At 34.7% G+C, this 27,985-nt stretch overlaps 1 protein-coding gene across 1 annotated transcript; it reads left to right on the top strand.

Annotated features, from left to right (window-relative positions):
• The first annotated feature begins 8,096 nt into the window (after window positions 1-8,096).
• On the top strand, window positions 8,097-16,655 carry LOC140837076 (uncharacterized). The gene is made up of 7 exons (XM_073203080.1): window positions 8,097-8,446; window positions 9,501-9,736; window positions 10,661-11,330; window positions 11,991-12,351; window positions 12,847-12,941; window positions 13,947-14,141; window positions 15,631-16,655. The coding sequence occupies exons 1-7, from the start codon at window positions 8,264-8,266 to the stop codon at window positions 16,255-16,257; spliced, it is 2,367 nt and encodes a 788-aa protein (XP_073059181.1). The 5' UTR covers window positions 8,097-8,263; the 3' UTR covers window positions 16,258-16,655.
• The last annotated feature ends 11,330 nt before the right edge of the window (window positions 16,656-27,985 follow it).

The raw sequence follows: 27,985 nt of genomic DNA, 5'->3' as shown, positions 1-27,985 counted from the left end.
GTTATGTGCACAGCCATTAATGGTTACAGGTGGGTGTTGGTGAGCGCATTGAATTCACACCGCCCCTTTTGAATTTAACCTTTGTAGTTGGTTAGCACATAAATTGTATTGCATGCCCCTGCGTTGCGTACATACGCATATGTCAAAATCTTTATTATGAGGCCCTTATCTCTAGCATAGGGTCCTGTCTAACTAATTGCTTACACCAATCCGATCACTAAAATTGTATTGCATGCCCCTACTTCTCTTGTGATATGGTGTCACACGTCTTTATTCGTGAGATGGCTCAACTCTACCGATATTTACAATAAAAAATAATATTCTTAGCATAAAAAATAATATTTTTTCATAGGATGACTCAAATAAGATATATGTCTCACAAAATACGACACGTGAGACCGTCTACACAAGTTTTTGCCTTTATGTTGATGCAACGAAATAATCGTTAAGTCGATCCTAACATAACATATATAATCGTATGCAGATCCAAAAACTCTAATTTATTAGGTTTTGTCTGAACGGAAATATTTGAAGTTATGAATTTCATATCAATAGTATTCATTGTATATTTGGATTATCTACAGCATTTGAGATATATTTATTGTGATTATTGCATATGTATGATATAAAATATATTTTCTACATACTCAATATTTATGTAAAATAAATATATTTTGACGTAGTTCTTTATTTAATTTTGTGTGAATTTTTCTCAAAGTCGGTTTTACACTTATATAAACATATATATTTTGGCATTAAGTTATCATTTCTTCTCCAACACGTTTTCTAGGACTTTTTTTTTTTTATTACAACTCACGCAGGGGAGGGGGATCGAACCCGGGAGGGAGGTCAACTAATCGACGGATGAGACCATGGGCTACAAGCCCGGTCTCTCTTTTCTAGGACTCTTTTGTTACGGTCTAATAGTTACTTTTTTATACATAAATTGAAGTTTTGTTATAATATTGGTGTCCCTATTTGGACATTGACACAATCCTACTTCATAATTATCGTAAACTAATTGTTTTGCAACAGTATCATTAATTGGACATTTGACACAAATCCCTATCTCTTAATTAATTATATTGTTGTTATCTGTTTGAAATTTGTTATTGTTACTTTATGCTGATCCAATGAAATACCTTCCTTGTATATTTTTGGATTATATTTATCCTTATATAAATAACCCATTTGGTATATCATTATTGTGATTCGTGTCTGCTTTTGTACTATCTTTTTATAATTAATTTTGAAGTAAAAATTTGTGTCAGACAGTCTCACGGGTCGTATTTTGTGAGATGAGTCTTTTATTTTGGTCATCAATGAAAAAGTATTACTTTTTATGCTAATGATATTACTTTTTATTGTGAATATCGGTATGATTGACCGTCTCACAGATAAAGATTCGTGAGATCATCTCACAAGAGACATATTACTTTTTTATGCTAAAGGTATTACTTTTTATTGTGAATATATGTATGATTGACCGTCTCACAGATAAAGATTCGTGAGACCGTCTAACAAGAGACATACTCTTAATTTGATTTATATTCAAATAATAATAATATAATCATTTTAAAAATTAATGAGATATCACACTGCAATTGAAAAAGTAAAAAAAAAAAAGCACATATCAGAACACGAAATTTGTCTCTATCATCCACGTTACTAGATTACTCGAGCACCTATTATATATGTTTGAAATATATTTAATAATTATGTAAAATTAAAATATTTTTAACTATTTATATTTAATATTTAATTTGATTGAATAATTTTTTTTATATTTTAATAAAAATTATATATTTTTTATTTTGTCGATTAGTATTTTTAATATTTGTCTTTTTATATTTCAAGTATCGTGATTTATCGTAGTTTGATTATTTGTTAAAAACAACATTGATTATGTCTTTAATAATCTAGAAACTAAATAGTATATTTATCTATTTTAAATTGATTGTGTTAAGAGTAAATGAGCAACAATGTGTATTCAGTCACTGTCTGAATATTATTTTTTCTGCTGTGTTTGACTAACCCTAAAAGTGTTTTTGCACTTTCTAGGCTCACATGTGTTTTTGAAATGAAATTTTGTACAACATATTTGAGAACAAATATATGATATTTCAGAACTAAATGTTATAGATTTAACATTAATATATGATTTTTTAGTACTCAAACATATAAAACAAATTTTGGTATTAATAAACGTCTTTTTAGGATGGAAATTTATTACAGAACTTTGGAAATATGATATTAATATATGATATTTGGGTACTGAATATTTCAGATCTCATACTAATATACTATTTTTGAGTACTCAAACATGCATAGCAAATTTTAATATTAATGAGATGTTTTTTGGATGAAAATTGGTATAAAACATTAAATATATGATATTTATTTATGATATTTCATTATAAATCCTTTCAGATTGAGTACTAACATATGATGTTTGAACACACAAACAAGTGTAGTAAGTATTGATATTAATATAGTTGTTCCAATTTTATGCTCAAAATTTTATATTTTTTATACCGAATCTAAAATAATTTGTTTTGCAATATCATACGTATATTCCAGATTTTCAATATTTTATCCGAAAAATAATGTGGAAAAAAATTTATTTGTGTACATTTAGAAGTACATAAGAAGTTTTAGTATTACTGAGGCTGAACACAAGTTTAACTATTGTCATATCTTTATCCACATCTTAAAAATAAAAGATTTAAAATGAGTTTATAATGGCTTAAAATAGACTTATATAGCAACTTGGGTTAATCATTTTCGTAAAGCAAGAACGAATACGAAGTAGTTGCTATAGGGGCCCATTGTGCGCTCACGCAGGCCCGGGCCCGGGGCGTGATAGAATGGTATCAGAGCCGGTCACCGGCATGGAACACCGGGAAATAAGTGCTATGCGGGGCAAAGTGCTATGTGCATGGGAGCCACCTCTTGAACTTGTAGGAGTCACCTCTAGATTCTCGGTGCTGGTGGATCGAGGGGCCAGGCCGCGACGAGGACGTCGCGTTCTGAAAGAGAGGTTGTGATACCCTTGTCCCACATCTTAAAAATGAAAGATTTAAAATGAGTTTATAATGGCTTACAATAGACTTCTGTAGCAACTTGGGTTAATCATTTTCGTAAAGCGTTTTCGTAAAGCGATGATGAATACTAAGTAGTTGCTATAGGGGCCTATTGTGCAGTCACGCAAGCACGGGCCGGAGCTCGAGGCGTGACAACTATGATATTGATAATTTAAAAGCAGCTCTCCTCGAACATATTTTAAGACACAAGCTATAATTTTCTACTCCAAGACGTCTCCGGTCTAATAGTTATTTTATAAAAAAATTAGTCGAAATTTTATTTTTATTATTATTATTGATACTCTATGAATGAACCCATCAAAATTAGCCCAAACTGGATTTTGGACCCCGGCCTATATCAGCCAAGGTAGAAGACCCACGACAGACCCATGCATTATCCTATAAATATCAGGTTTGAGTGTCTATTTGATTCATTCATTATATTTATTTTTAACATCACCTTTAGCTTGTTCTCTCATTCTGCTCGTAGTATCTGACTTGAACGTTGGAGAGACTATGTCGAGATACCCTCTCAGCCCCTTCTAACGGTCTCCTTCGTGATTTCAGACCTAGAGTAAATTCGAGGTATGCACTCATATTAGTATAATATGGTGTAATTGAACTCTAAATTTTCAGTGATTATAAATTATTATTATTATTATTGGTGGTGGTGTTTCGCTTCTTGCTTGTTTTGTGATCAAAGTGTCAGAGCCAGTCAATGCTTTTTTTATTTGCGTGATGAACTTGGAGTTTCTATTTTTAGTGATCCAAACATTAGAATACTTTACTGTTAGATTGCATGTTGGCAGATGAAACTGAAGAAAATTTCGTTTTCTTTGGCACAATGTATTTTAATGGTGTCCCAAAATAATTTCTATAATAATGTCTCATTTAATATGTACTATCATACTCCACAAACCAGATGATGCACGGGTGCGACTCCATCGAAAAGTACGTTCAAGCCCGATACGAAAATAAAGCTATGCAAAGTGCTTGATCTTGAAATTATTTTGAAGATTCACATAATTTAATTAATTTTACATAGACAAACTTTATAATAAATAATTCAATAAGATGATCTAATTAATTATGAGTTTTTAAATTATTAAATAAATTTTTATGATCCATCTTATTTTGTAGAAACACGGCATGATTAAGTCTTCTACGATGGGTCGAAGATTGTTAAGGCTATATAAAGTTGTGGTCCTTGAGACACATAAAATAACACATAATATATACGTGAAACATATTATAGATATCTCTCATTCTCCTATCTGATGTAAGAATAAGGTGATCGATTCTTTGTTGCTTTGGAAGATGCTAACTACAATGTCAGATCGACACGTTTACTATTATTTATATTTTTTGATAATTCGATATGAATTTTTGGCTTGTTCTTATATGGATTCAATCATGTGATTTACAGATTTAATTTTATTAAATATCCAACAAGTGGTATCAAAGTCATGTTTATGCTGAATTACGAGAACTTTGTTTATTGATTGATCGTATCAAAAAATTATATAATGATATGTTGTTTATTTGAATAAATAATATATTGTATGTTTGAACAAAAGAACCAAGACTTACTCTTCCTCTTATGCACTTTTTCAAAATTAAACATATTTACAATACACCCCAAGGTAGGATGCATGATTGTGCTAGGCAGAATCTATGTTATGAATTATCTCTTGCGACTGCGTAGCTAAGCTGTGAGGAACGTGTAGTAAAATCCGGTGGATACAACACGACCGTTCAAAAGATAAAATGTTTAATTTATTATACGGAAATATGATGAACTATACACACACATATAACCCTCATATTCATGGTATATAAACTGAAAATTTTGCGTAGCCCTATGTCTTTGGATATACTCGATAGGTATAAAAACGTCTATGTACAAAAAAAAGGAGCTCAAAGAAGATTTTGAAACTATAAAACAGATATTTTTAACTAATTTTTGATGGACAAAAAATAAAATCTAAATGGAAATGAGGTGAAACAATTTGCAATTTCTCCAAATGAATATATTTTAATATGGTGGTAAGAAGGAACGAATTACACGTAAGGTACCTACCAACTAATTAAATTTATTTACATTAATTACGGTGGGCAAGAAGTGTACTTCACAATGAATTTTTCAATAATTTGTTAAACAATAATCGAGCCGTGATTTTCCCTTCAAAACATTTTTAAAATAATATTATTGTTTAAAAAATAATAATATGTCGAAATGTAAAATTATTGTACTTTTGCCAACAAAAAAATATTATTTATTTTTAACTCATTTAATCAAAATTTCCAAATTTCTTCAATCTTTTTTATTATCTAAATAAATAAATATTGAATTTGACATATCTGCTTTAATAAATTTTAAATGAGAAAGAAAACAAATTTTATTTAAGAATTCATTTATTGAGGACATTAAAACGCATATTATAATGTTGCGGAGTCTTATAGATCATTGACGAACATGAAACACCTACCTAATGCGTCCAAATTCGAGATAAATACGTCGGTGAGAAATAGTGATATTTACACTTTTATTTTTTTTATTATTATGAGAGAGTAGGTCTCTTGTGAGACGATCTCACGAATTTTTAACTGTGAGACAGATCAATCATACTGATATTCACAATAAAAAATAATACTCTTAGCATAAAAAATAATATTTTTTCATGGATGACCCAAATAAGATATTTGTCTCACAAAATACGACCGGTGAGACCGTCTCACACAAATTTTTGTCATTATTATAAAAACCCTTTTTCATTTTTTTTAATATATCAGAGCTTATATAATAATATATCATTAATTTCCGAGCACATGCGTTCTATGTGTACAAAGAGAATGATTTTTTTTAAAAAAATCATGATATTTTTATTGATAAATAAAAATACTTTTATTATTAAATTACAAAAAAAATCATTTTAATGAAAACTCATAAAAAAAACTATTTTATTAAATGTGTATCTAATCTATATCTACAATATCTTAATAAAACATTTTTTTATATCTTTATCTGTAAGATATCTACAATATCTTAATACAAAGTTCGTGCCTAAGTTTTTGAGTTGATTGGATCGATAAGTTGAACTGACATGATTGCCCAACAAGTACTTGTATATTTTGTGAATTTTCGGTTTACAAATTAGGTTTGTAATAATATAGGCGAAGGATTTGGATCTAAATAATATAGGAATGCAAATGGTGGATCTATTTGTAAAATAACTGAGAATCCATATGTTTTTTTGGTGAATATTTGCATAATTTGACTAATAAGAGTCTCTCGTGTAGTCATGGTTATCAGATCGAGTTGATATGGATCGGAATTGGTCCTGAACCGATTAGACATAATCCGGTTCATTCTGCAACCGATTAATATGATTTAGGGGCGAACCAAATCCGATATTATAAGTGACTTGGATTGGTTTTTAAAAGCCTCGGAACCAATCTGGTCCTAATAACACAATCTTGTATGATACAATATGGTATATGCTCCAATACGGTCCGAAACCGTTTTTTTTAAAGATTTTTTGAGTATTTTGTTGATTAATAATTGTCACTTATAGTTCCACATCTAACAAATATTATATTTAATTTTAAAATATGTTTGCTTAATAAGTTACATATTTAGGTATACTTTGATTAAACATAAAAAAAGTGATTTCATTCTTGTCTTCAACCGGTCTTATGCCTTTCTCTGATTAAATATGGTGAAATCTATTTTGTTTTGACTTCAGTTTTGAATTGAATTATATACCAAATCAGGAACCGATTTAATATGTTATGCTATCAGATTGGTTTGTTTCTATGACTTTATAATCTGGAACCTATCTGATCTGATAACATGTCGTTCATGGTGATTTCTAACTAAATGTTTAACCTGTTAACTAGATGTAAATTTATTTGCAAGCGCTTTAGCCCATGATTTCCTTCATATTGCATGCTTGGTATAATAAAGTGTATGGTGTTTGGTATGTATTTAACATGATTGATGGAATTTGTGTATTTGAATGTAATATCCAAATTATCCATACGAATTATTTAATAAGTAGTTAACCAAGCATGAGTTGGGATTCCAGGCCTGGTTTATTTGTAAATGAACCAAGCATGAGATTTTGGCTGGTCTATTTATTCATATTGGGTCTACAGACACTTTGGATTCAAACTCTAAAATATGTTTCCCACAATGTAACAACAAGATCCATTTCAATCCCAATATTATGATAAGTTTCTTCGTAGCCCAATTCCCTTGGTGAAAAAGGCTACAAAAATCTGGTAGAACAATGCCATGCACTAATTCAACCCCCCAAAAAAAAAACCTTGAGAATTTAGAGTTTAAAGGAGCTGTCAATTTAGACGAATTCACATGTCTTTTATTCGTGAGACAGTGTCAATCTATCTAAATAGAATATCAACATCATAAAATTGACGAGTTTTTGTGTAAAAATTTGCATGTCGGTCTTAATTTATCGAACTAGTTTGGTTTATCATTTGTAAATGTATACATGATTTCATAATATTTTAAACTTGGTTAAATTTTTTGAGTGAAGTTCATGTGAGACCGTCTCACGGATTATAATATGTGAGACGAGTCAACCTACCCATATTCACAATAAAAAATAATACTCTTAGTATAAAAAGTAATATTTTTTCATGGATGACCCAAATAAGAGATCTGTCTCATAAATACGACCCGTGAGACCGTTTCACACAAGTTTTTGCCAAATTTGAGTGGAGATCATGTGAGACCGTATCACGAATCATAATCTATGAGACGATGTCAACCCTACCTATATTCACAATAAAAAGTAATACTCGTAGCATAAAAAATAATACTTTTTCATGGATGACCCAAATAAGAGATTCTATCTTACAAATACGACTCAGTAAGACCTGTCTCACACAAGTTTTTGCCAAATTTTTTATATGAATCTTTACGTCACTTGGTAAGTTTATCAAGTCATGCATAACAATTAGCAAACACTGAGTCCATATTCAAGCCGACGGTTTGCACTTAAATTTTTAAATAATAAATAAACAAATGGATTGACTCGCTGGTATTCAATTCGAACTAGAATGATCTTTTCTACTCGCTATTCGATAGATCGAGCTCCAAATCCATTCGTCGTGGAAACGGTTTCCGGAGTAAATCGCCGAGTGTTGGTGTAGCAATGGTGCTGCTTCTGCTGGCAGTTTTCGTCCTTGGGGCGGTGGCCGTTGTTGTAATGGAGGTGGTGGTGCTCTGGATTTTTGTACGCCGTTTGTCTCGGAAAGTTGAGCGAGAAGAAATCAGGGCCAAGGAAGCGGCCGCCGTTCCGTATGACGACCTCAGTTCATCTTTACACGAAAAGAAGGTGATCGATCAATCTGGCGATTCGTGTTTCTTCTTTTTGGTGAATTGAAAATTTATCTGTTTGTCATCTTTAGGTGTCGGTTTATTTGTTGGTGCACGATTCCGTGTCTTTGTCTGTAGGATGTAGTCGTTTCCGTTACTTTTTTTTTCTCTAAAACGAAGAATCAGGCTGTGGAATATTAATCCCACTTAATTTAGAATTAGGCGACGATGCAATTATGATGAAATTGAATCCGTACATATGGGGTATCCGCGGAATGTGAATGAACCAGGCCAACAGTTTATGGGGCTGATATTGAAGGTGGATTTGGCTTTGCGGCGTTTTCTTGATCATCTTTCAGTCCAAATGCATTGTTCTAGGTCGTAAAATTGACTTTGCCCCTTGAAACAAGCTTCATGGGAGTGCTCTCCTACTTCCAAATATTCTTTCCATTACAGGGGATCATGTGTGTTGAAATTCAAGCGATTATCCGCTTTATGTTTGTTAAATGCATTAGAATGGTTCAGTAGTTGTTTTAGTTACTAGGTTCGTATCTATGCTGAAAACCCAACTTCTGTTACTGGATCTGGGGCAATATTAACAGTCTGTTGAGGTCACCAACCTCCACTTCATTGTTCATGAATTTGATGGTTGACATCTTCCTTTCATTTGCGCCAAAAAACTGCTTTTATTCATCTGTTTCGTGCTAGTATATAATTAATTCCTTGGGCTAGTGACGACACCTTGTCCGAAACAATTTGAGGCAATTGGTACGTCACAGACATGTCGACATAACAACAGTGAAGTTTCCAGTTTGAAATCAAGCAAAAATCATTGAATGGGGGAGTTGCATTAAAATTTGTATATCATTCTTCTTTCAGTAACAAATGTCGCATCATAATGTGCCCCTTTTGCTTGCATTCCGTTCTTCGACTCCACCGAAACCTCACATATCTATGCTCGTGTCTCGCCTTCGCATTTGTTAGAAATTTTATTATGTAGAAATTCTTAATTTGACTTATCATATTTAACCTATATGTTTGTGTTCTTTTCATTGAGTTGTTGCTTTGTCCAGGGGGCTCTATGGGTTTTAGAACCAGAAAAAGTCCCAAAATCTTGGTGTGATGGCAAATTGCCTGCGGAGCACAAACGGAGAAAAGATATCTTGGAGGTTTCACCTGTAAAAAAATTTGCAAGAATTGAAGATTGTTGCCTAATTCTGACCGAGACCGACGGTTCCCAGGCAAATATTTTACTCAAGGGCTGTAAAATTGCTGCTGTTTCTGCAACAAGCTTGTCCTCAAAAAAATGGTAATCTTACTTTTTCTAGACAAATTTTACTGAACTAAAACTGTCCAATGACTTCAGATTTCAGAACCTAGTCATATTGATGTGCCATTTGGTATATTACTGTTGTCATTGTTATGCCTTTCCTTGTAGAGGGTTAATGGGTATGTTGATGAGTTTTTTATATATATTTTTTTATTTTTTCATTCGAAGAGTATCTTTCTAATAATCAATGAGTAGAATGTGCTCTGTCAAAAATTATGAATAAGGTTATAAATTGGCTGATTCTGAGCGCTTGGGTGTTCTAGTTTCTGCTATTGAGTGCTGCAAGCAGTAATCCTTAAGAATTTGATCTGTTCCTAGTTTTGGAAAAAAATATTAAACAAGAAACCTTTATACTTGCCTGGTTGCGAGAATTTACACCACACTGTTTTTCTAATAATGAGCTTAATCAAAACAAATAGATCATATAAGCATTATAGACTCATAAAAAAACCCCTATAAATAGGCCAGCTAGAGATTTAGAATATGACTGCCAAACAATAAGTAAACCAATAAGACTCTTCCGCAGGGAGATACTTTATGGTAAAATGCGACCCCTTTCAGGGATAATACTGATCTTGGTCAAATTAATAGTCTGGCTTATCTAATTGTTGACCTTATGTTTTCTGCTTGTAAGGATTTTTATTTTGCTTCACTCCTTTAAGGATGTGTGAGTTCGGTATCAGACTTTATCTAAGTCATGATAAGACTATATTCATGGCAATAATGTACATAAAAAAGGATATAAAATCCTCCAACTTACTCTTATTTGTTTCCTGGATCCCATTTAATTGCAGAAATTTATTGTTCCGGAATTTTCAATTAAATTATATCTTTGTCTAATGTGATATGTTTCAATTTCTGGAAGAGTTGTAACTTAGATTAGTTTTCCTTTTCTTATAACAGGGCTAAAAGGTACCCAATCAAATTGGAGAGCAAGGATTCAGTTATATATAAGGGATATAACATTGTTTACCTATATCTTGAGACATCTTGGGAGAAGGAATCCTGGTGCAAAGCTCTTCGTCTTGCTTCATGCGATGATGATGACAGAAATAGGTGGTTTTCCACATTGAATGTGGAGTTTCAGAAATACCTAGCATCGCTAAATGTGGGCCCTCCGGTTGTGAGGCCGTCTGCAGGTTTCGGTGCAGAATTACTTGATAAGTCAGTAAAAGTTGACAATTCTTCATCAAAAGTTCGCCAGTTCCTGAAAAAACTTGCAAAGAAGGCTTCTAAAAAGGATCAAGAATATAAAGTTGGTGGCAATTCAATATCAGGCCATGAAGAAAAAAAATTAAGCGAGAAATCACGCTCATTCCAAGACTTGATTCTTTCCTATGGGGCAGGAAAAGTTGCCTCATTAGAAAAGCCTCTGAATGTTTATTTTGATGATACTTATTTGTCATCGTCAATCTCAACATCAAATGATTCAGGAAGCAGAAATCATTTATCTGGAATATCTGATGCAGATTTTGACGAAGGAACTATGTGTTTGAATCTGTTAATTTCACGACTTTTCTTTGACGTGAAAAATAACCCAAAGATTAGTGATTCCATGCGACAAAGGATACAGGTTTGTGATATCTATTTGTTCCTACTTCCATACGCTGAAGCACATTAGACCATGTTTTACAAAGTGTGCCACCAGTTATGCATCCATAATAATGTAAGGACATATTATAACTTGCATATAGGACATGAAATTGCAGTGGATGTCTCTGGTATCCTTCACATGATCTTGCCCAATTGTTGAACCTAGCTTATGAACATAGTGAGGCCAATGAAACATAGAAGGAATTTTGATTTGAGCAACTGCGATTGTATGACAAGTGCAATTTGTCACCTACTAGTAATGCTGATGGGAGTCCAAGTACTGCTTGTATAGGTCATTTGTCTAAGTACTATAGTCGAGTTTGTTACCCTGAGATAAAAGAGTTGGTCAATGGCCAGTTTAATAAATAATTAACTCAACAGATCTTATTATAACACTTTGAATATACTACTAAAGGAAATATGCCAAAGTTGCCTGAGATTATGTGGTATTTTGTAAGAATTAAGAAACGAGTTCTTAGTTTCTTTTTTTCTTTATGATTAGTTTAAAATTGTTTCATCAAAAAATTTGGAATTTACTTTGAAATGTATGTATTCATGCAGTTTATATACTGATGGTAAAATCTGTGTATGAGTATGTTTTAGTGTATGTAACTAATTTCTGTACCATGCAATGCTATAGAAATCATTATCCGACATGCGAATGCCCAATTACATCGGTGACGTCACATGTACAGCTATGGATCCTGGTAGTCTGCCTCCACGAATCCTTGCGATGAGGGTCTTTCCGTCGAATATGAATGAGATGTGGGCCTTTGAAATTGATATAGAATATTTAGGGGGCATGATTCTTAATTTTGAGACAAGGCTTGAAGTTCGAGAACTGGAGTTGGAAGGAGAAAAAATGCAGTTGGAGACGAATGCAGTTGGTGATGTCACATCTGGTATCCTGGCAGATTTCGAAAGTATTGGAGAACAACTGAAGCATTCTGAAGAGGTGATGGATGAAACAAAACAAAAAGATGAAGCAAAACTTGGGCCAGGTGGTTTAGTTAATTCAATGCAGTTTTACTTATGCTGTACCTTATACTATGCTAAACAACGATGACACATGACTTATCTTGTGACCATATTGATAGTTACTCCAAAACTTTGCGAAACATACATAATTTTTTTGAAAGAAGCATGGGTTTCAAATGCGTGTGTAGTTGTGACCTGGCACCTGATTGATCAATTTTTTAGGTACCTGAAAATCCAGCCCTGCGTTTAAACTAATTTATAGGCTCTACACCAATACTCAATTGTTGGTTTGATGTTGTACAAGAGTTTAACTGAACTTAGTTGTTAAATGTCTTTTCCTTAAGACTGTATCATCATTGAGTGGTAGCATAATAAGAAATAGAATCTTTTTGTCATCTGAAACAACTGTTTTATTAAATGTTGTTTCCTTAAACTGTATCATAATTGGCTTTCGCCAAAGGTGATTTTGTTGACTTTTCTCACCATTTTTCACTTATATTACTTTAAAAAATTTACAGGTGAGAATGACAACTCCAAAAGTACTCAAAATGCATCATCTCAAACGTCTAGATGGAAGTCTATGCTGCATTCTATCACCAGACAGGTCTCACAGGTCTGTAAATGCATTTTTTCTTCCGTAGGTGTTTCATACAATAATCTTATTCATGTTGGAAACAGACCTGCTATTATGTTTAGATGCATAGTATTAGACTGTAGACAACACATTTTATCCGCTAAAATTTCAGCAAGCATTGTATTCTTGGTGATTTTGTTGGTATGGCTGGGTCTGGTGGAATTTTATTTTGGGCTACTTGCAATTTTTGAAATTCCCCTTTAAAGTTTTAGTTTAACTCAAAAGGGATCGTGAAAATGTGATGGAGCAAGTTTATTAGAATTTTTAATTTATTATATCCAGATTTCGATCAGATTGATCATAATAGATTAAATTCCAACTATTCATATTCAAATATTTATGATCCTTTTTAACCAGTTACTAAATATATGTGCTAATAGAATGAAGTATAAATTAATTTCAGATTTATACCAGATTCATTGACAGCAATAGTCTGTCTTAAAAAGTTTGTCTGCTCTACGAGAGGATAAATGAATTAATTTATTTGTTCACTTCATCCATCCTGCTTTTAGTAGAGAAAGCATTCATTTAATTTTGCCTTTTGGCTGGTCTCTCGATCCAATTTATATTCTTGAGCCTCCCCACCACACTTGCGCGAGAAACCACCCCCCTTGATTACCTGCCTTTGAACTGTAACTGTTTGATGAAGATAAATAGCACTACTTTACTTTTTTCATTTTCTTCTTTTAATATCACCTCTTCCACACATTTGTTGCACTTTGAATGAATTAGTGTTATATATGGGCGAATAGTTTTATTATACTATTTAGAAGTGCAAGGGGGCAGAGGGAGGGCTTTTTGGTAGTTTTGGTATTCCTGGACATGCACAAATGTGTGTGTTGTTTGGGCTATGTTCCTGTCATTTAGTTGCTTTAACGTCCAATGTTTGGGAATAGTGTCACAAATGCTTGTTTCTAGGAAGACATGAATTGCAACAAAATATGGAATTTCATCTCTAACATGATTACTCTTTATTGGGTGAAGGTTCCTATCTCATTAAGAATCAGGATTTCTTCTCTTCGTGGAACCATGCGACTGTACGTTAAGCCTCCACCGTCAGATCAAATTTGGTTTGGGTTCACATCTATGCCTGATATTGATTTTAACTTGGAATCTTCTGTTGGAGACCGCAAAATCACAAGCGGGCACCTTGCCCTGTTGATGATCAGTCGATTTAAGGTCAGTTCTTTGTTTTTGCAAATAATTCTTCTTTAGCGTCTTATCTCTATGAATACAATTATTTCCATGAATGTATTATTTCACATGTCTTATAGTTATCCTTCTCACTTCTTATTTTGATAGTTTCTCCAATTTCCTTTATCATACCTATTTATCAGAATACCTTAACGTTCCACTTGTTATACATGGTTGTTCTTCAGAAAGTTGTCCATATTTCATTTAAAAAGTATCTTTTGCTTGAGCACCACTTTCCTTTTTTCCTTCTCTTAAAACATCACGTAGTGCCTTTGGCTCTTGTTGCCCATGACTGTTTCTGATCTATAGTCACCTTATTGTAATTTGTAAATTTTGGGAATGAAAAGAAAAGTATTGGGAAAACAGCGTGGATTGGGCGACATATTGGCATAGAACGGAAAAAGCAGTGAAATGGACCATATCTCGGGCATGGAATTACGAATAAATGGGTGGTACCACTTACCTTTTTTCCTTTGCTTAAAACATCACGTAGTGCCTTTGGCTCTTGTTGCCATGACTGTTTCTGATCTATTGTTACCTTATTGTAATCTGTAAAGTTTGGGAATGAAATGAAATGTATTGGGAAAAACAGCATGGATTGGGCGACATATTGTCATAGAACGGAAAAAGCAGTGAAGTGGACCATATATCGGGCATGGAATTACGAATAAATGGGTAGTATAATATACAAAATATAATAAAAGAACATAGGAAAAAAGCCTAGATCAATACCCTCATGAATTGACACCGTAATCATCATTTTTCTTTCATTAATGGTAAATTGATTGATCAACATGATTTTAGATTTTTCAGTGATACTGATAATACATGATTCTCAAGGTGATATGTTATATGATTTTGTTCCTTCTCGTCAATCTACTTAACCAACCGAGCATTTTTTCTTATGCTAATTAACAATATTGAATATTTATTAGATTAACATTGGAAGCAACACCAGCATGGAAATCAAATATTTTCAGGGGTATTGGAGTTCAGTAATTGATATTCTTATAGTAATTATACTGATGTATTTTTTAAATTGTTTCAGCGCCCATACTTAACTACATTTGGTATTTCATGGTTCCATGCAGAAAAAAATAATTTGGATAATAGTTGCAATATATGTGGGTTGCCTCGGTGACATCGACCATGATCTTGCATGCAAACCATTATTCTTACCACTTGAAATTTGACATTCCTTCTAGACTACATGTTCTCCACCCAATCTAAGGTTTGAAGTCAGGGCATTATTCTTGTTAATTGTATATGCTGAATCTCCAAATTGTTAGAAATACTCCATATTGATCTGAGCAAAATCATTGATGTTTATGCATGTGGTGCACTTGTTTGCCACTGAGCACTTTTTTATAAGAATATATGCTTCACTAAAATAATAGGAGTTAGCTTTCCCTGGATTAGCTTGTTTATCCATGATCATCAGGAATCCGAGACTGATGTCCTGATCTTTCTTCAGGTGGCTATCCGTGAAACCTTGGTTCTTCCTAACCGTGCGAGTCTTGGCATTCCTTGGATGTTAGCTGAGAAAGATGACTGGGTCCCTAGGAATGTTGCTCCATTCATGTGGTATAAAAATAATCAAGATTTTGTTTCTAATAGCACAAAACGAGAAGGACCGGGCTTCCAATCTGGGGAAGCAACACACAACGTAGAAGCTAATAATGGAATTCCCTCCAGATCAGAAACCAACCTGGAAAAATCAAAAACTGTTGGTGTTGTCCCGACTATAACTAGTAAGTCTGTGGAGCCTCTTGCAGCTTCATCAAGCTTCATGGATTACTCGACAGCAAAAGATGGTTCTTACGAAGAACTTAAAGCCCCTCTAGTTAAAAATGATAGACTGCAAGGTTTTGTCCCACGGAGCATAGAGGATAAGTCAGGTGCTCATACGTCCCAATCGCTTGAGTTTTTAGAGGGACAACATATTCATAACGAAGAAGAAGATGATACAAAACCAAAAAGAATTGTTACGAAAGAGCGACTGTTTGGGTTAGGAAAGAAAATGGGAGAAAAACTTGAGATGAGGAAGCGGCACATCGAAGAGAAGGGCCGAAATTTTGTGGAGAGAATGAGGGCACCATGAGGATGAAGTTTGAGATCCTAAATGCCATTGCTTGCTGGCCGCATTGTTTTCTAGTCCTGTAGACTCGTTGTAAGAGTGTCTAAAGTCTTGACTGCGCTTTTCCCATTTTTTGAACAATCTATTCTAGCATGTTCCGTGAGATCGAGTTGTACAAATTCAGCCTCTTGAATAGTGAATGACACAAAAGAAAAGCCTCTGATCTTAAGAGAGACATCATCAAACGTGTATAGTAGTACCAACCAGTGGTTTTTTTTTTTTAGCAAGGGATGACTTAGATACTACACAAGTTTTTTGGTCCTTGGCATGTGATTGATCAGATTTTATACGAGGAATCATCATTTCCTCCAGTTTTTCATGTTGAATACTGGAGTAATAAGACTCGCAGAAATCAAAAGATACCCGAAGTTTTACTTCATTTTTGTTGAAGAGAGTCATTAGATTTAGTATTCGACGTTGCTAAGTTGCTCCTGGCAGAGAAAAGAGTAACTCCATATTATTATCAATAAATACGACAAAGACGAAATTTGTTACTTTTGAATGATTCAATCATGACAAAGGCAGGACCTACATTTGCCATTAAACCCAGTACTCCAAATTTCATTTTCAAGACATAACTTGCATTTTACAGTCGTGGGAAGCTACGCTAGCGGAGATTTGTTCTGTCGCAGAGGTTTGTGTTGAATGCTGCACGGGCACACACATGGTTAAAAGTCTTGTAGAAAACATTAGAAATAACAATAATGTTCGAAGAAAGATATTTTTAAAAAATAATAAAATAGAAAGAATAATGAAATGATATTTGAAGAAAAATAAATGGCCATAGATCAACTTTTAAGTTATTACGATATTACCGCCCATAAATCTCGTATATCAACCGCAGTTGATGGATTGAGTCCTACGTCTGACCAATGAACTGTAATGGTAGATTCAGAAGATCCTCTGTTCCACATATCAACCGCTACTCTATTCGCACTTAGGGGTCCTCCACATACCTGCATGCATGTATATATAATATATATACCATTTATGATTTAATCAATTTGATTAAATAGAGGCTTTTGAAAGGGTTCATATCTCATATAAGCTAGATCATTCACATTAAGACTGAAATCATTATTTTGATTTCTTTCCTTTAAAATTTGCAAACAAATATTAATGGATTTCAGACTCTTCATTCCCCTGTGATACATCATCACTGTGATAAGTGTAACTTTCCAAATTCGACAACTGTCTCTACTGCACTAACATGTGTCTTTCTATCGTGCTTATATTTCACTAACAACGCACTCAGTGAAACTTCTCACAGTGTCACCCATCTTATAGTTTTCCAAGCCAAACACGCTTAACTTTTGATTTCTTAAGAAATGATCCATCGGTGGAATGCTAATGTTAGGGATCATATAGAATATTCACACTCGTAGGCGAGTGATGGATCCCCGACTACAATGTATTGACTCTTGCTTATGTTGAAACTATGCCTAACATCGCCAACTGATGATACTCATGAAGTCGGTAAAAAAATAAATTTGTTGTGCTAGTACTTAAACCTTTATGTTGTCTCGAGAATTATGTACAACTATAGCCGTGCACTGATCCATTCGAGAGTGATAACTACTTGAATAGTTCAATGGAAGGTTGTTCAGTGCCTTATCTAATTAGCACTCATATGTATGAATGAACACATTCATGCTCTTACCAATGAAACATGATCTTTACATCATGGATGTTAATCTCTCGAGCTCGAGCGAATTTTATTCTTATTTTATGTGGCTAATTCGACTAGGAACGAATTTAGAATAACGGTATAATTTCTAATGAATTTCATTATCTGCGTAGCGAGATAGACCTCATGATACTATAGTATATTCAAGGGTTATGCAGCTTACATTAGTACACAGATGAAGTAAATGTCATAATTGGAAAAAACATAAAATATTATTAAAACTAGTAAAAGATGCACACGCGTTGCGTGTGTTATTATTATTTTTAATATGATCAAATAATGTTAAACAATTAACATGAAATTAATTATTTTCAATTTAGAAGAGTTGTTCGATTTAAAAGGATGTTTTGTTTAGATATTTTTATATTAAAAATATGAAATGACTTGAGGATGTTTTTAATAGAGACGTTGAGACAGCTGAGGTGTGAGTAATTAATGATCCATCGGTGGAATGCTAGTGTTGGTGTTTTTGCGCACGTAACAACAAGCATAAGTCAAGAAATTAAACTGTAATATTTTAACCATTATGAGAGGCATGCTCTCAGAACAAGAAATTTTGTCAGATAAAATAAGAGAGAATTTTAATTTTGGTTTCGAATATCTGTTGTTTTGCATATTTAACTTAATATGAATTAAACATTCGGTTTAATAATAACTTACGTGATTATTTAATACATTATACAATTTCGTACAAATTCTTATCGAATTAGCTTCGGGTTAACAATACATCACATAATTATTTAAGTATATATATAATGGTTGAGAATGAAAAACATAGAAAAATGAAGGATTAATTGGTAACATTTAAAAAATACGAGTTGAATAAAGATTATTGGTCTCTATTTTGGAGGATCAAGGAGGAAAACTTGAGGATTTAAGTTGTAAATGATATAAGAATGTTGAATCTCATCTTTGCTTAAAACGATCAATTTATAGACACGGGATTTTTTTATTTTTATTTTTGAAAACATACAAGAGATTTTAAATCATAGAATTCTTACAATAAACTTTCATATCTTGGTAACTTAGAGAGTTTGATGTATGGTTTACCCAAATGTTTTGAACTCGCAGGTGTGACACTCCTCGCCAGTGCTTGGAATCATATACCCCAAGCTTGCATTATTTACTAGCAAGTGGTCCGACAGCTGACCATCGAAGTGATCAAATGAATTAAATTTTCGGCCGAAAATTATTTAATATTTCTATTGTAATACGTCACATGCGATGGGGTTTTAGCTAGAATTCCTCTTTGAAAATCTAATAAGCTAGAATAATTCATATATTACTATTATATTTATACCTGAATTACCATGATCCATAAAATTAAATTGTCCAACATAAATCACACTCAAGAAAATTGTTACTAAGTTGCATTCTCACACTGTTTTGCAAGCAAATTGATTAGCTAACAAACATGTAAAATATACGCAAGAATTTATATTGTTTACAAGAGCTTATTTTAAATACTACCAAACTTTTAACCAAAGAAATATTTGGAAATTGTACGTACGTAGAAACTAAAAAATATTTAAAATAAGCTCTCGCAAACCTTCGATGTCATTTCAACTATATGCAAGAATAGGTCGATAGAAGATGAGTGATTTAAGTCCTAAACATCGTCAAAACCTTTTAACATAGTGACATTACTAATTTGACTACCACTAGCATTCTTCTGGTGCAACATAATTAAACTCGTGCCATTTCTCTGCTTTCTGGTGATCGTCTCCTCTGTACAAAATCTACTCTCTGTGGAACAAAATCAAATAGTGCATATCATCCAATATTGAAGAAATTGAGATAGAAAAAACTCTTATTCATACCGATTACATACACGTTACAAGTATATATAGGGATACCTTTAGTCAATCTCCATCACACGTAATTAGCCTAGGAATATGGAAATACAATAATCAGTTCCTACTAATAAGCCTATACAAAAATATACTCTAATTTCCTCCACTAATGTAGCAAGACATATATACACAGAGTATTCTTTAATGATAATATTCTTGTATGCTTCAATACTCCCCCTCAAGCTGGATCCAAAGGATTGATGGATCCAAGCTTGCTCAAGAGCCTGTGGAACTGAGTAGTCGTCAATACTTTGGTGAACACATCGGCTAGTTGGTCATTAGAACGCACATATTGAGTGTTGATTAATTTTGATTGAACTTGTTGACGAATGTAGTGACAGTCCACTTCAATATGTTTGGTTCTTTCATGGAACACAGGATTAGAGGCAATGTGCATAGCGGCCTGATTATCACAAAAAAGTTTCATAGGAATGGAGGTTGGACAACCTAGATCAGAAAGAAGACTGTTGAGCCAGACAAGCTCACAGGCTGCAGAAGCCATCGCACGATACTCGGCTTCAGCGCTAGATCGAGCAACCACATGTTGTTTTTTACTCTTCCAAGACACCAAATTACCGCCAACAAACATGCAATAACCAGTGGTAGAACGACGATCGAGTGCATTACCAGCCCAATCAGAATCGGTATATCCCATAATATTAGTGTGACCATTACGAGTCATGACTATTCCCCGACCAATCGTGCCTTTTAGATACCGTAAGATACGTTTTACCATGCCTAGATGTTGAATGGTTGGGGCATGCATATGTTGACTAACAAGACTAACTGCAAACGTAATGTCCGGTCTCGTGATAGTCAAGTAGATGAGCTTTCCCACAAGTTTTTGATAGTAACTTGGTGAGTCAAGGGCCTTTTCAGTAGAGGCAAGCCTCAATTTGCTATCAAGAGGAGTAGCAACGGGTTTGGTGTGTAACATATCAGCATCTTGAAGTAAGTCTAAAATGTATTTGCGCTGGTTAAGGAATAGTCCTTTGCTGGAGGTCGCCATTTCAATTCCAAGAAAGTACTTCAATGAACCAAGATCCTTGATTGGAAATATATGCTGAAGCTTTGTTTTGAACTGAGCAATAGAATCATTATTATTCCCGGTAATGATTAAGTCATCCACGTAGATCAATACCATAAGTTTATCCACTGAACCAAGTAGTACATAAAGAGATGAATCAGCTGAGCTCCTTTTAAAACCAAGAGCTTCAAGGGCAGTGCTCAACTTGGCATGCCACGCACGGGAACTTTGTTTCAAGCCATAAATTGATTTATGGAGTTTACAGACTAAGTTTGGATTTCCACTTTGAGGATACCCGGGAGGAAGCTTCATAAACACATCTTCCTCGAGATCACCATGCAAGAATGCATTTTTTACATCCATCTGAAACAAGGACCACCCGTTATTGTTAGCAACCGATAAAAGAACTCGTACTGTGGTCATCTTGGCAACGGGTGCGAAAGTTTCCTTGTAATCAACACCAAATTTCTGGGTGAAGCCTTGAGCAACAAGGCGTGCTTTATGTCTATCAAGAGATCCATCGGAATTGAATTTCCTTTTAAAAACCCAACGACTACCAACTGCATGTCTTCCTGGAGGGAGAGGCATTATAGTCCAAGTTTTGTTCTCAACAAGAGCAGTTAATTCTTCGTGCATAGCTTTCTGCCAAACAGCCTGGGATTTGGCTTCGTGGAAGTTCCTTGGCTCAGGAACGTTGGATATAGCTGTAAGGAAAGCAGTATGCAGAGGTGAAAGTCGTTGGTAGGACATAAAATTAGTGACAGGGTACCTGACTGTTTGAGCAATATAATCTGCCAGCTTTTTTGGAGGGTGACGTATCCGCGGAGGATTACGCCGGGAAAAAATTGGTTCACCTTGTGTATTGGGAATAACTTGCTCGGGTGATCCTGTAACAGTTTCCTTAGAAGGAACACTAGAGATATCCAAGCCATTATCACAGTGTTCTGAAATAGCTTGGCTAGGATGTGAATCTTGAGCAGATTGATGACCATAATCAGTGCTAGGCAAGGGAAATAGCTCAGGCAGCTTCCCTTCTTGATTGGAGGCGACAAAGTATGGAATTTGTTCAGCAAAGCGGACATCTCTAGTCACATATAACTTCTTGGAGAGAACGTCATAACATTTGTATCCCTTTTGTGTTTGAGAATAACCAAGAAATATGCACTTAACAGCTCGAGGATCAAGTTTGTCACGGTGAGCAGTTGAGACATGTGCAAAACAAGTGCATCCAAAAATTTTGAGATGAGACAAGTCTGGTGCTTTGCCCTGCAATACTTCAAGTGGACATTTAAAATCCAGCACTCGACTAGGTAAGCGATTCACAAGATAGGTAGCAGTAAGGATTCCATGCGACCAAAAATGTTTTGGAACATTCATTTGAAGCATTATGGCTCGAGTTTTCTCAAGCAAGTCACGATTTTTACGTTCGGCAATCCCATTTTGTTGAGGTGTGTTGACACAACTAGTCTGATGTAAAATCCCATTAGAACTTAAATAGTTTGACATGTTATGAGACATATATTCTGTGCCATTGTCAGATCGAAAAGTTTTAATTTGAGCTGAAAATTGAGTGGTAACCAACATGTGAAAGTCTTTAAAGAACTCAAAAACTTCACTTTTTGATTTCAATAAGTACACCCAAGTAACCCTAGAGAAATCATCAATAAAGGTTACAAAATATTTAAAACCATCTATAGAAGTAGAAAAAGGTCCCCAAACATCTGAATGTACAATCTCTAATGGTTGAGTGGTACGAGACAATGATGAGTTAAAAGGGAGCCTAGATGACTTAGAAAAATGACAGATATCGCAATCAAGTGTTCCTTTAGGTAGGACTTGATTTATTTTGCTAAGAACATTATTTGAAGGATGTGCTAGACGTCGATGCCATAAATTTTGCTCAGTAATGGGAGAGGAAATAGCCTGGAATCCCTTGGTAACTTTAGAGTTGGGAGAGAAATAGTAGAGTCCTTGCAAATGAAATCCTTCACCAATCATCTCCTTGGTGACGAGGTCCTGAAAGATGACCTTGTAAGGAGTAAATATAACCTCACAATTGAGCGAGGATGTCAATTTTTGAACAGAAAGCAACTGAAATGGAAAGGATGGAACATATAGAACATCAGACTCTATGGTATCTGAAACAAGTTTAATCTTGCCCTTACCCTTTACAGGAGCACCATTCCCATTTGCTACAGATACTAGAGAAGGTGTGGAGAAAGAATGAAAATCATAAATACGGGTTAAATTATTTGACATGTGATCTGTGGCACCAGAATCTATGACCCATACATCATGCAAACTGTTGATTTCGAAAATAGTCTGAATACCTTGGTTGGTGTCAGGATTTGCATCAGCTGAGAAACCAGTAAAATGGCTAAGAGGTGCTGTTGGTTGATCTTTTTCTTGATTAATGGCTCCTCCTTGAACAGCTCCCTGACCATTCCTGTCTTGTAAATAATTGGCGAAATCATTAAGTAAAGCAACATGATTAGAGGAAAAAGATTCAATGGAATGTGTAGCCACATGAGCCTTATGGTCAGGAATTCGTTTTTCATATCCTCCGCCTTTCTGGTCTTTGGAGAATTTTGGCTTCAACTCTGGGTGAAGAATCCAGCAACGATTAGTCGAGTGACCAACAACATGGCAATGCTGACATTTGAGATTAGGACGTTTGCCCTTATAAGACTTTTCTTCAGAGGATGAGCGAGTAATATAGGCACGAACATCCGAAGGACTGTGATTGATAGCACGCGGCATGACTTTCCGGCGTACTTCTTCACGTTGAATGGTCGCACAAATATTCTTGAAGGAAGGTAAATCAGTATTCATTAGAATATGACTCCTTAGATCCTCAAAATCAGGACTAAGACTGGCCAATAGCTGAAAAATGCGATCCTCCTCTGTCCTCTTCCGCAAAATAGTTGCATCAATTGTAGGTGGTCTATAAATCTCTAATTCGTTCCACAAACTCTTCAGACTCCCCAGCAAACTTACGAATGGCTTCCCATCTTGATGAAGATTTGCAATCTCCCTGTGAATTTGGAAGATCCTGGCAGAATTGTTTTGGTTGCCATACATGTCACGTACAGCATTCCAAAGATCCAAGGCAGATTCTGAATAGCTGAAAATTTCTGCAAGATCCCGCTCCATCGAGTTAAGAATCCATGACATAACCTGTTGATCCTTTGACAGCCAAGCCTCATACTCTGGCGAACTGGATTCAGGAGATTTGAGAGTCCCATTAATGAATCCCAATCTTGATCTACCACCAAGAGCAATGGTAATTGCTCTAGACCATGGAAGGTAATTGAATTCATTTAGCAACACGGAACTTAATTTTTGAGAGGTGTTGACATCACCATCACCAATATCCTTCGTCCCTCCAATAGCAACAATGGCTTCTGCCATAACAATAATTAAGAAAAATTTAAGCAGCGTACAATGATCACCGCTCTGATACCATGAAGAAATTGAGATAGAAAAAACTCTTATTCATACCGATTACATACACGTTACAAGTATATATAGGGATACCTTTAGTCAATCTCCATCACACGTAATTAGCCTAGGAATATGGAAATACAATAATCAGTTCCTACTAATAAGCCTATACAAAAATATACTCTAATTTCCTCCACTAATGTAGCAAGACATATATACACAGAGTATTCTTTAATGCTAATATTCTTGTATGCTTCAATAAATATATTAGGCGGTGTCATGAAGTTCATGAGTAGGCCTACTACCTCTTCAATTCAAACACAAGAAATTGCATCAATCCTAGCTTGTTAGCCTTAATTCGTATATATGTGAAGCCATCCATATTTATCTACCCTTCAAATCACGTAGCATTCAGTGTGACGTCCCGAAAATTTGAGGTCTACATGAACCACATGTGTGCAATTCATTAAATTTCTTATGTATTTTATTAAATGGTTTTAATGCATGTTTATTTCATTAATTTGTGTTTTAATTCATTATTTATTTATTTGCATCATTTTAAATTAAATATGCTTATGCGATGTACGTTAAAATGTTTTCTTGAGTTTCATGATTCAGGTGAATATTCGATGCGGGATCGCGAGGAAAAGACCGGTGACGATTTTGGCAATTTTAACGTGGTATTTTATTTTTAAGTTGAGGTTGTGGTATTTTAACTAACTTATTAAGCTGTTATTATTTTAAAGGCAAATTTATCTATATAGTGATTTAAAAGTTTGAACTTTTAAAGTTAGCATTTTGTGTGTGTTATTTTAATTAAGGGACTTAATTAAGGGTGTATAGTGAATTACTATTTTATTGACTTGTTAAGGGAGTTAGAATTTTAAATAGCTTGATTAATTATTTAATTAAGCAAATTGTTCCCCTAATTACTCACTCACACACGTTACACACACTCACACACACTTACACGTTTTTACACACACCAAAACACACACATTCAGATTTTATATTTTTAAAAGAGAAAATCCTAGGGTTCTAAGAACCAAGAGCAGCCGCCCCACTCTCTGAAAAGTTCCAGCAACTTTCATGAATTTTATTACAAGATTTTAGCGCCACGTTCGTCCCGGATCGACCCTCACGCCATCTCCACTTCGGTATCGTTTACGGTATTTTAAATATCAAAAGGCACGTATATTCTGTTCTTTCTGCATCGATCTTGTCATATTATGTATTGGGTTATTTTTATGTGTAAAAATTCATGTGTGACATTCGTCGTTTGAGCGGAAAATGGTTTGAATGCGTTTTGAAATACTTTTTAGATCTGAAAACTCGTAACTTACTGTTCTGTTGAAAACTGTGATTTTCTGTCGGGATTTTGAGAAAACTTTCAACTAGAAAATTGTAGAACTTTTCGATGCCTTCGATTTGATATAAAATTCGAGATTTTTGGATGAAGATTGTGTGAGTTATGACGTTTTTTGTGGGACTGCTCAAACTGCGTTTTCAGAAAATTATGTATTGATGTGTTCTTGAGATTTTATGGTTGCAGGCTTCGTTGGGGATCGACGGGTGGCCGTTGTTGCGTCTAGGTATGCTTAGTATGATGTCGGGTTGTTATTTGATAGGTTGTTTAGTGTCGATAGGCACTCGACCTCATTAAAGCCGTAGGAAACATTTCGGTGTCAATTGCCACGTTTCTTTGAATTGTGTGTGTCGTAGGGTGAACATCGTTGCTATGGGTGTTTGTACAATTTTGGTTTGATGTTATGGCATGCTAGGATGAGTCTCGAGGTGTCGATTCATGGTCCGTACAATTGAGTCTAGATTGATAAGTATTGCATGTATTGAAATTTCGTGAGTTTGCACTTCCCGCAGGTACACGGACCCGGACACGGACCTTGGCACGGGGTCCGTGCCTTCATTTTCTCCTCGGAGCATTTTTACCGAGACTACACGGACCCCTACACGGACCCATGCACGGGGTCCGTGCCTTTTTATCCTTCAAAGTTTATTTTTACCGAGTCTACACGGACCCGGAGCCGGACCAGGGCACGGGGTCCGTGTACTTTCCTTTTGTTGGTACATTCTTTGCGCACACACACGGACCCATACACGGACCCGGACCCGGTGTCCGTGTACTTCATGTTTTGGGAAAATCTTATAGTATGCTTTGAGGTTGACGTCATGGTTTAGTACAATGATTTACGAGGTCGAGTCATGGGAATTTTAGAACGTCCTAAGGAATTGAATGAACTTGTAAGTATGATTGATACGTCTAAGCTATGCAAGTTAAGTATGCAGTTTCATGTTAGTATGTGCAGCAGCGACGGTCCCAGTCAAAGTCCAACGAATCCCTCAACGCCAAGTAAATATGTTGACGTGCAAGAAAATATTTTAAGTTTTTGAGGTATGCTAAATGTCTTGTGACCAAATTATGAATGAGTTTGGAAATCGGTGAACGTGGCCGAGGACCTCTCCACCCCGTTAAATTATGAACGGGTTAGATCGGGGTTGGAAAGCGTTAAATTATGAACGGGGACCAACCAGCCTGTTAAATTATGAACGGGGATCTCATGTATGTGGCAGTGGATACGTCCCTATCAGCCCAGTACTGTGGTTTGTCTGATCAGGCGTTTATTATGTATGAGTCACTTGCTTTGAAACATCCTCTACGCAAAATGATGAAGTCTTGTATGTTCAAGTATGTAGTATGTTTACGAAAGTTTATGTTGATGGCACGTCTAGTTATGTACGTACGTATGTTCAAGCTTATTATGCAAGTTCAAGTTTCAAGTTATGTATGTCCTATTTTAAAGTTGCATGCGATTTTATTACGTAGTACTCGTTATTCCAGTTTATATGTGTTGAGTCTTTAGACTCACTAGACTTGATCGATGCAGGTGAGTATGTTGATGAGGAGACAGGAGGTGGTGACCAAGGGGCATGCTTGGACTGAGCGGGAGGCTAAACCCGAGGACCGCAATGCTTACGTTTTATGAAAAGTTTCAAAATACTCTGATTTTTAAATATCTGGATGCGAAATATTTTGAGACAGTTTCTTTTAGCAAAAAATTTAATGGTGACGGATGATTTTGAGATCTATTTTTATGAATGTTGATTGACGACCGTATGGATGTTTACATTTAAGAAAATTTTTAATTCTTCCGCATTTTTTTTAAGTATGAAAATACGGCACGTTACATTCAGAGTACAGTGTTGTCCCCACTCTAAAAACAAACATTTTCAACTAAAAAATAGAAAATACCATCTAGAAAAAACCATTTTCATGTTATTTAACTAAACCACTTCAATTATATATATATATATATATATATATATATATATCTTCATATATATATATATATCTTGAAATATATTTGCAACAGTGAGTTCTTGGATTATTAGACTTATATTATGACAAAATCTATTTTTCCGATCATTACCCTCGTTCCTGGTTCAGATTTCTCATCAATCACACCCAACTCCATTCTCCCATTCTTACCTCAAATTTCTCCCCACATTTTCACGGTCAACTTCAAATCTCACTCTAATGGTGGTCTCTCTTATCGATTTTAATCACAACACCTGTTACAATCTTTGGGTAAAACTCACCCTAAAAAACTAGCTAATGAGAATAACTATTGAGAAAAAGGCGCCCAAGATGTTATAAACGCTGGT

This window comes from Primulina eburnea, chromosome 7 (assembly GCF_022965805.1).
Source record: "Primulina eburnea isolate SZY01 chromosome 7, ASM2296580v1, whole genome shotgun sequence".
In the NCBI taxonomy this organism is placed as follows: Eukaryota; Viridiplantae; Streptophyta; class Magnoliopsida; order Lamiales; family Gesneriaceae; genus Primulina; species Primulina eburnea.
This window is presented reverse-complemented; position numbering and strand designations above follow the sequence as displayed.

Bases quoted from the DNA above. Each gene is read 5' to 3' on its own strand.
- LOC140837076 (XM_073203080.1), top strand. From the start codon at position 8,264: ATGGTGCTGCTTCTGCTGGCAGTTTTCGTCCTTGGGGCGGTGGCCGTT. The intron at 8,447-9,500 runs GTGATCGATCAA...TGCTTTGTCCAG, and splicing joins CATCTTTACACGAAAAGAAG to GGGGCTCTATGGGTTTTAGA. The intron at 12,942-13,946 runs GTCTGTAAATGC...TATTGGGTGAAG, and splicing joins TCACCAGACAGGTCTCACAG to GTTCCTATCTCATTAAGAAT.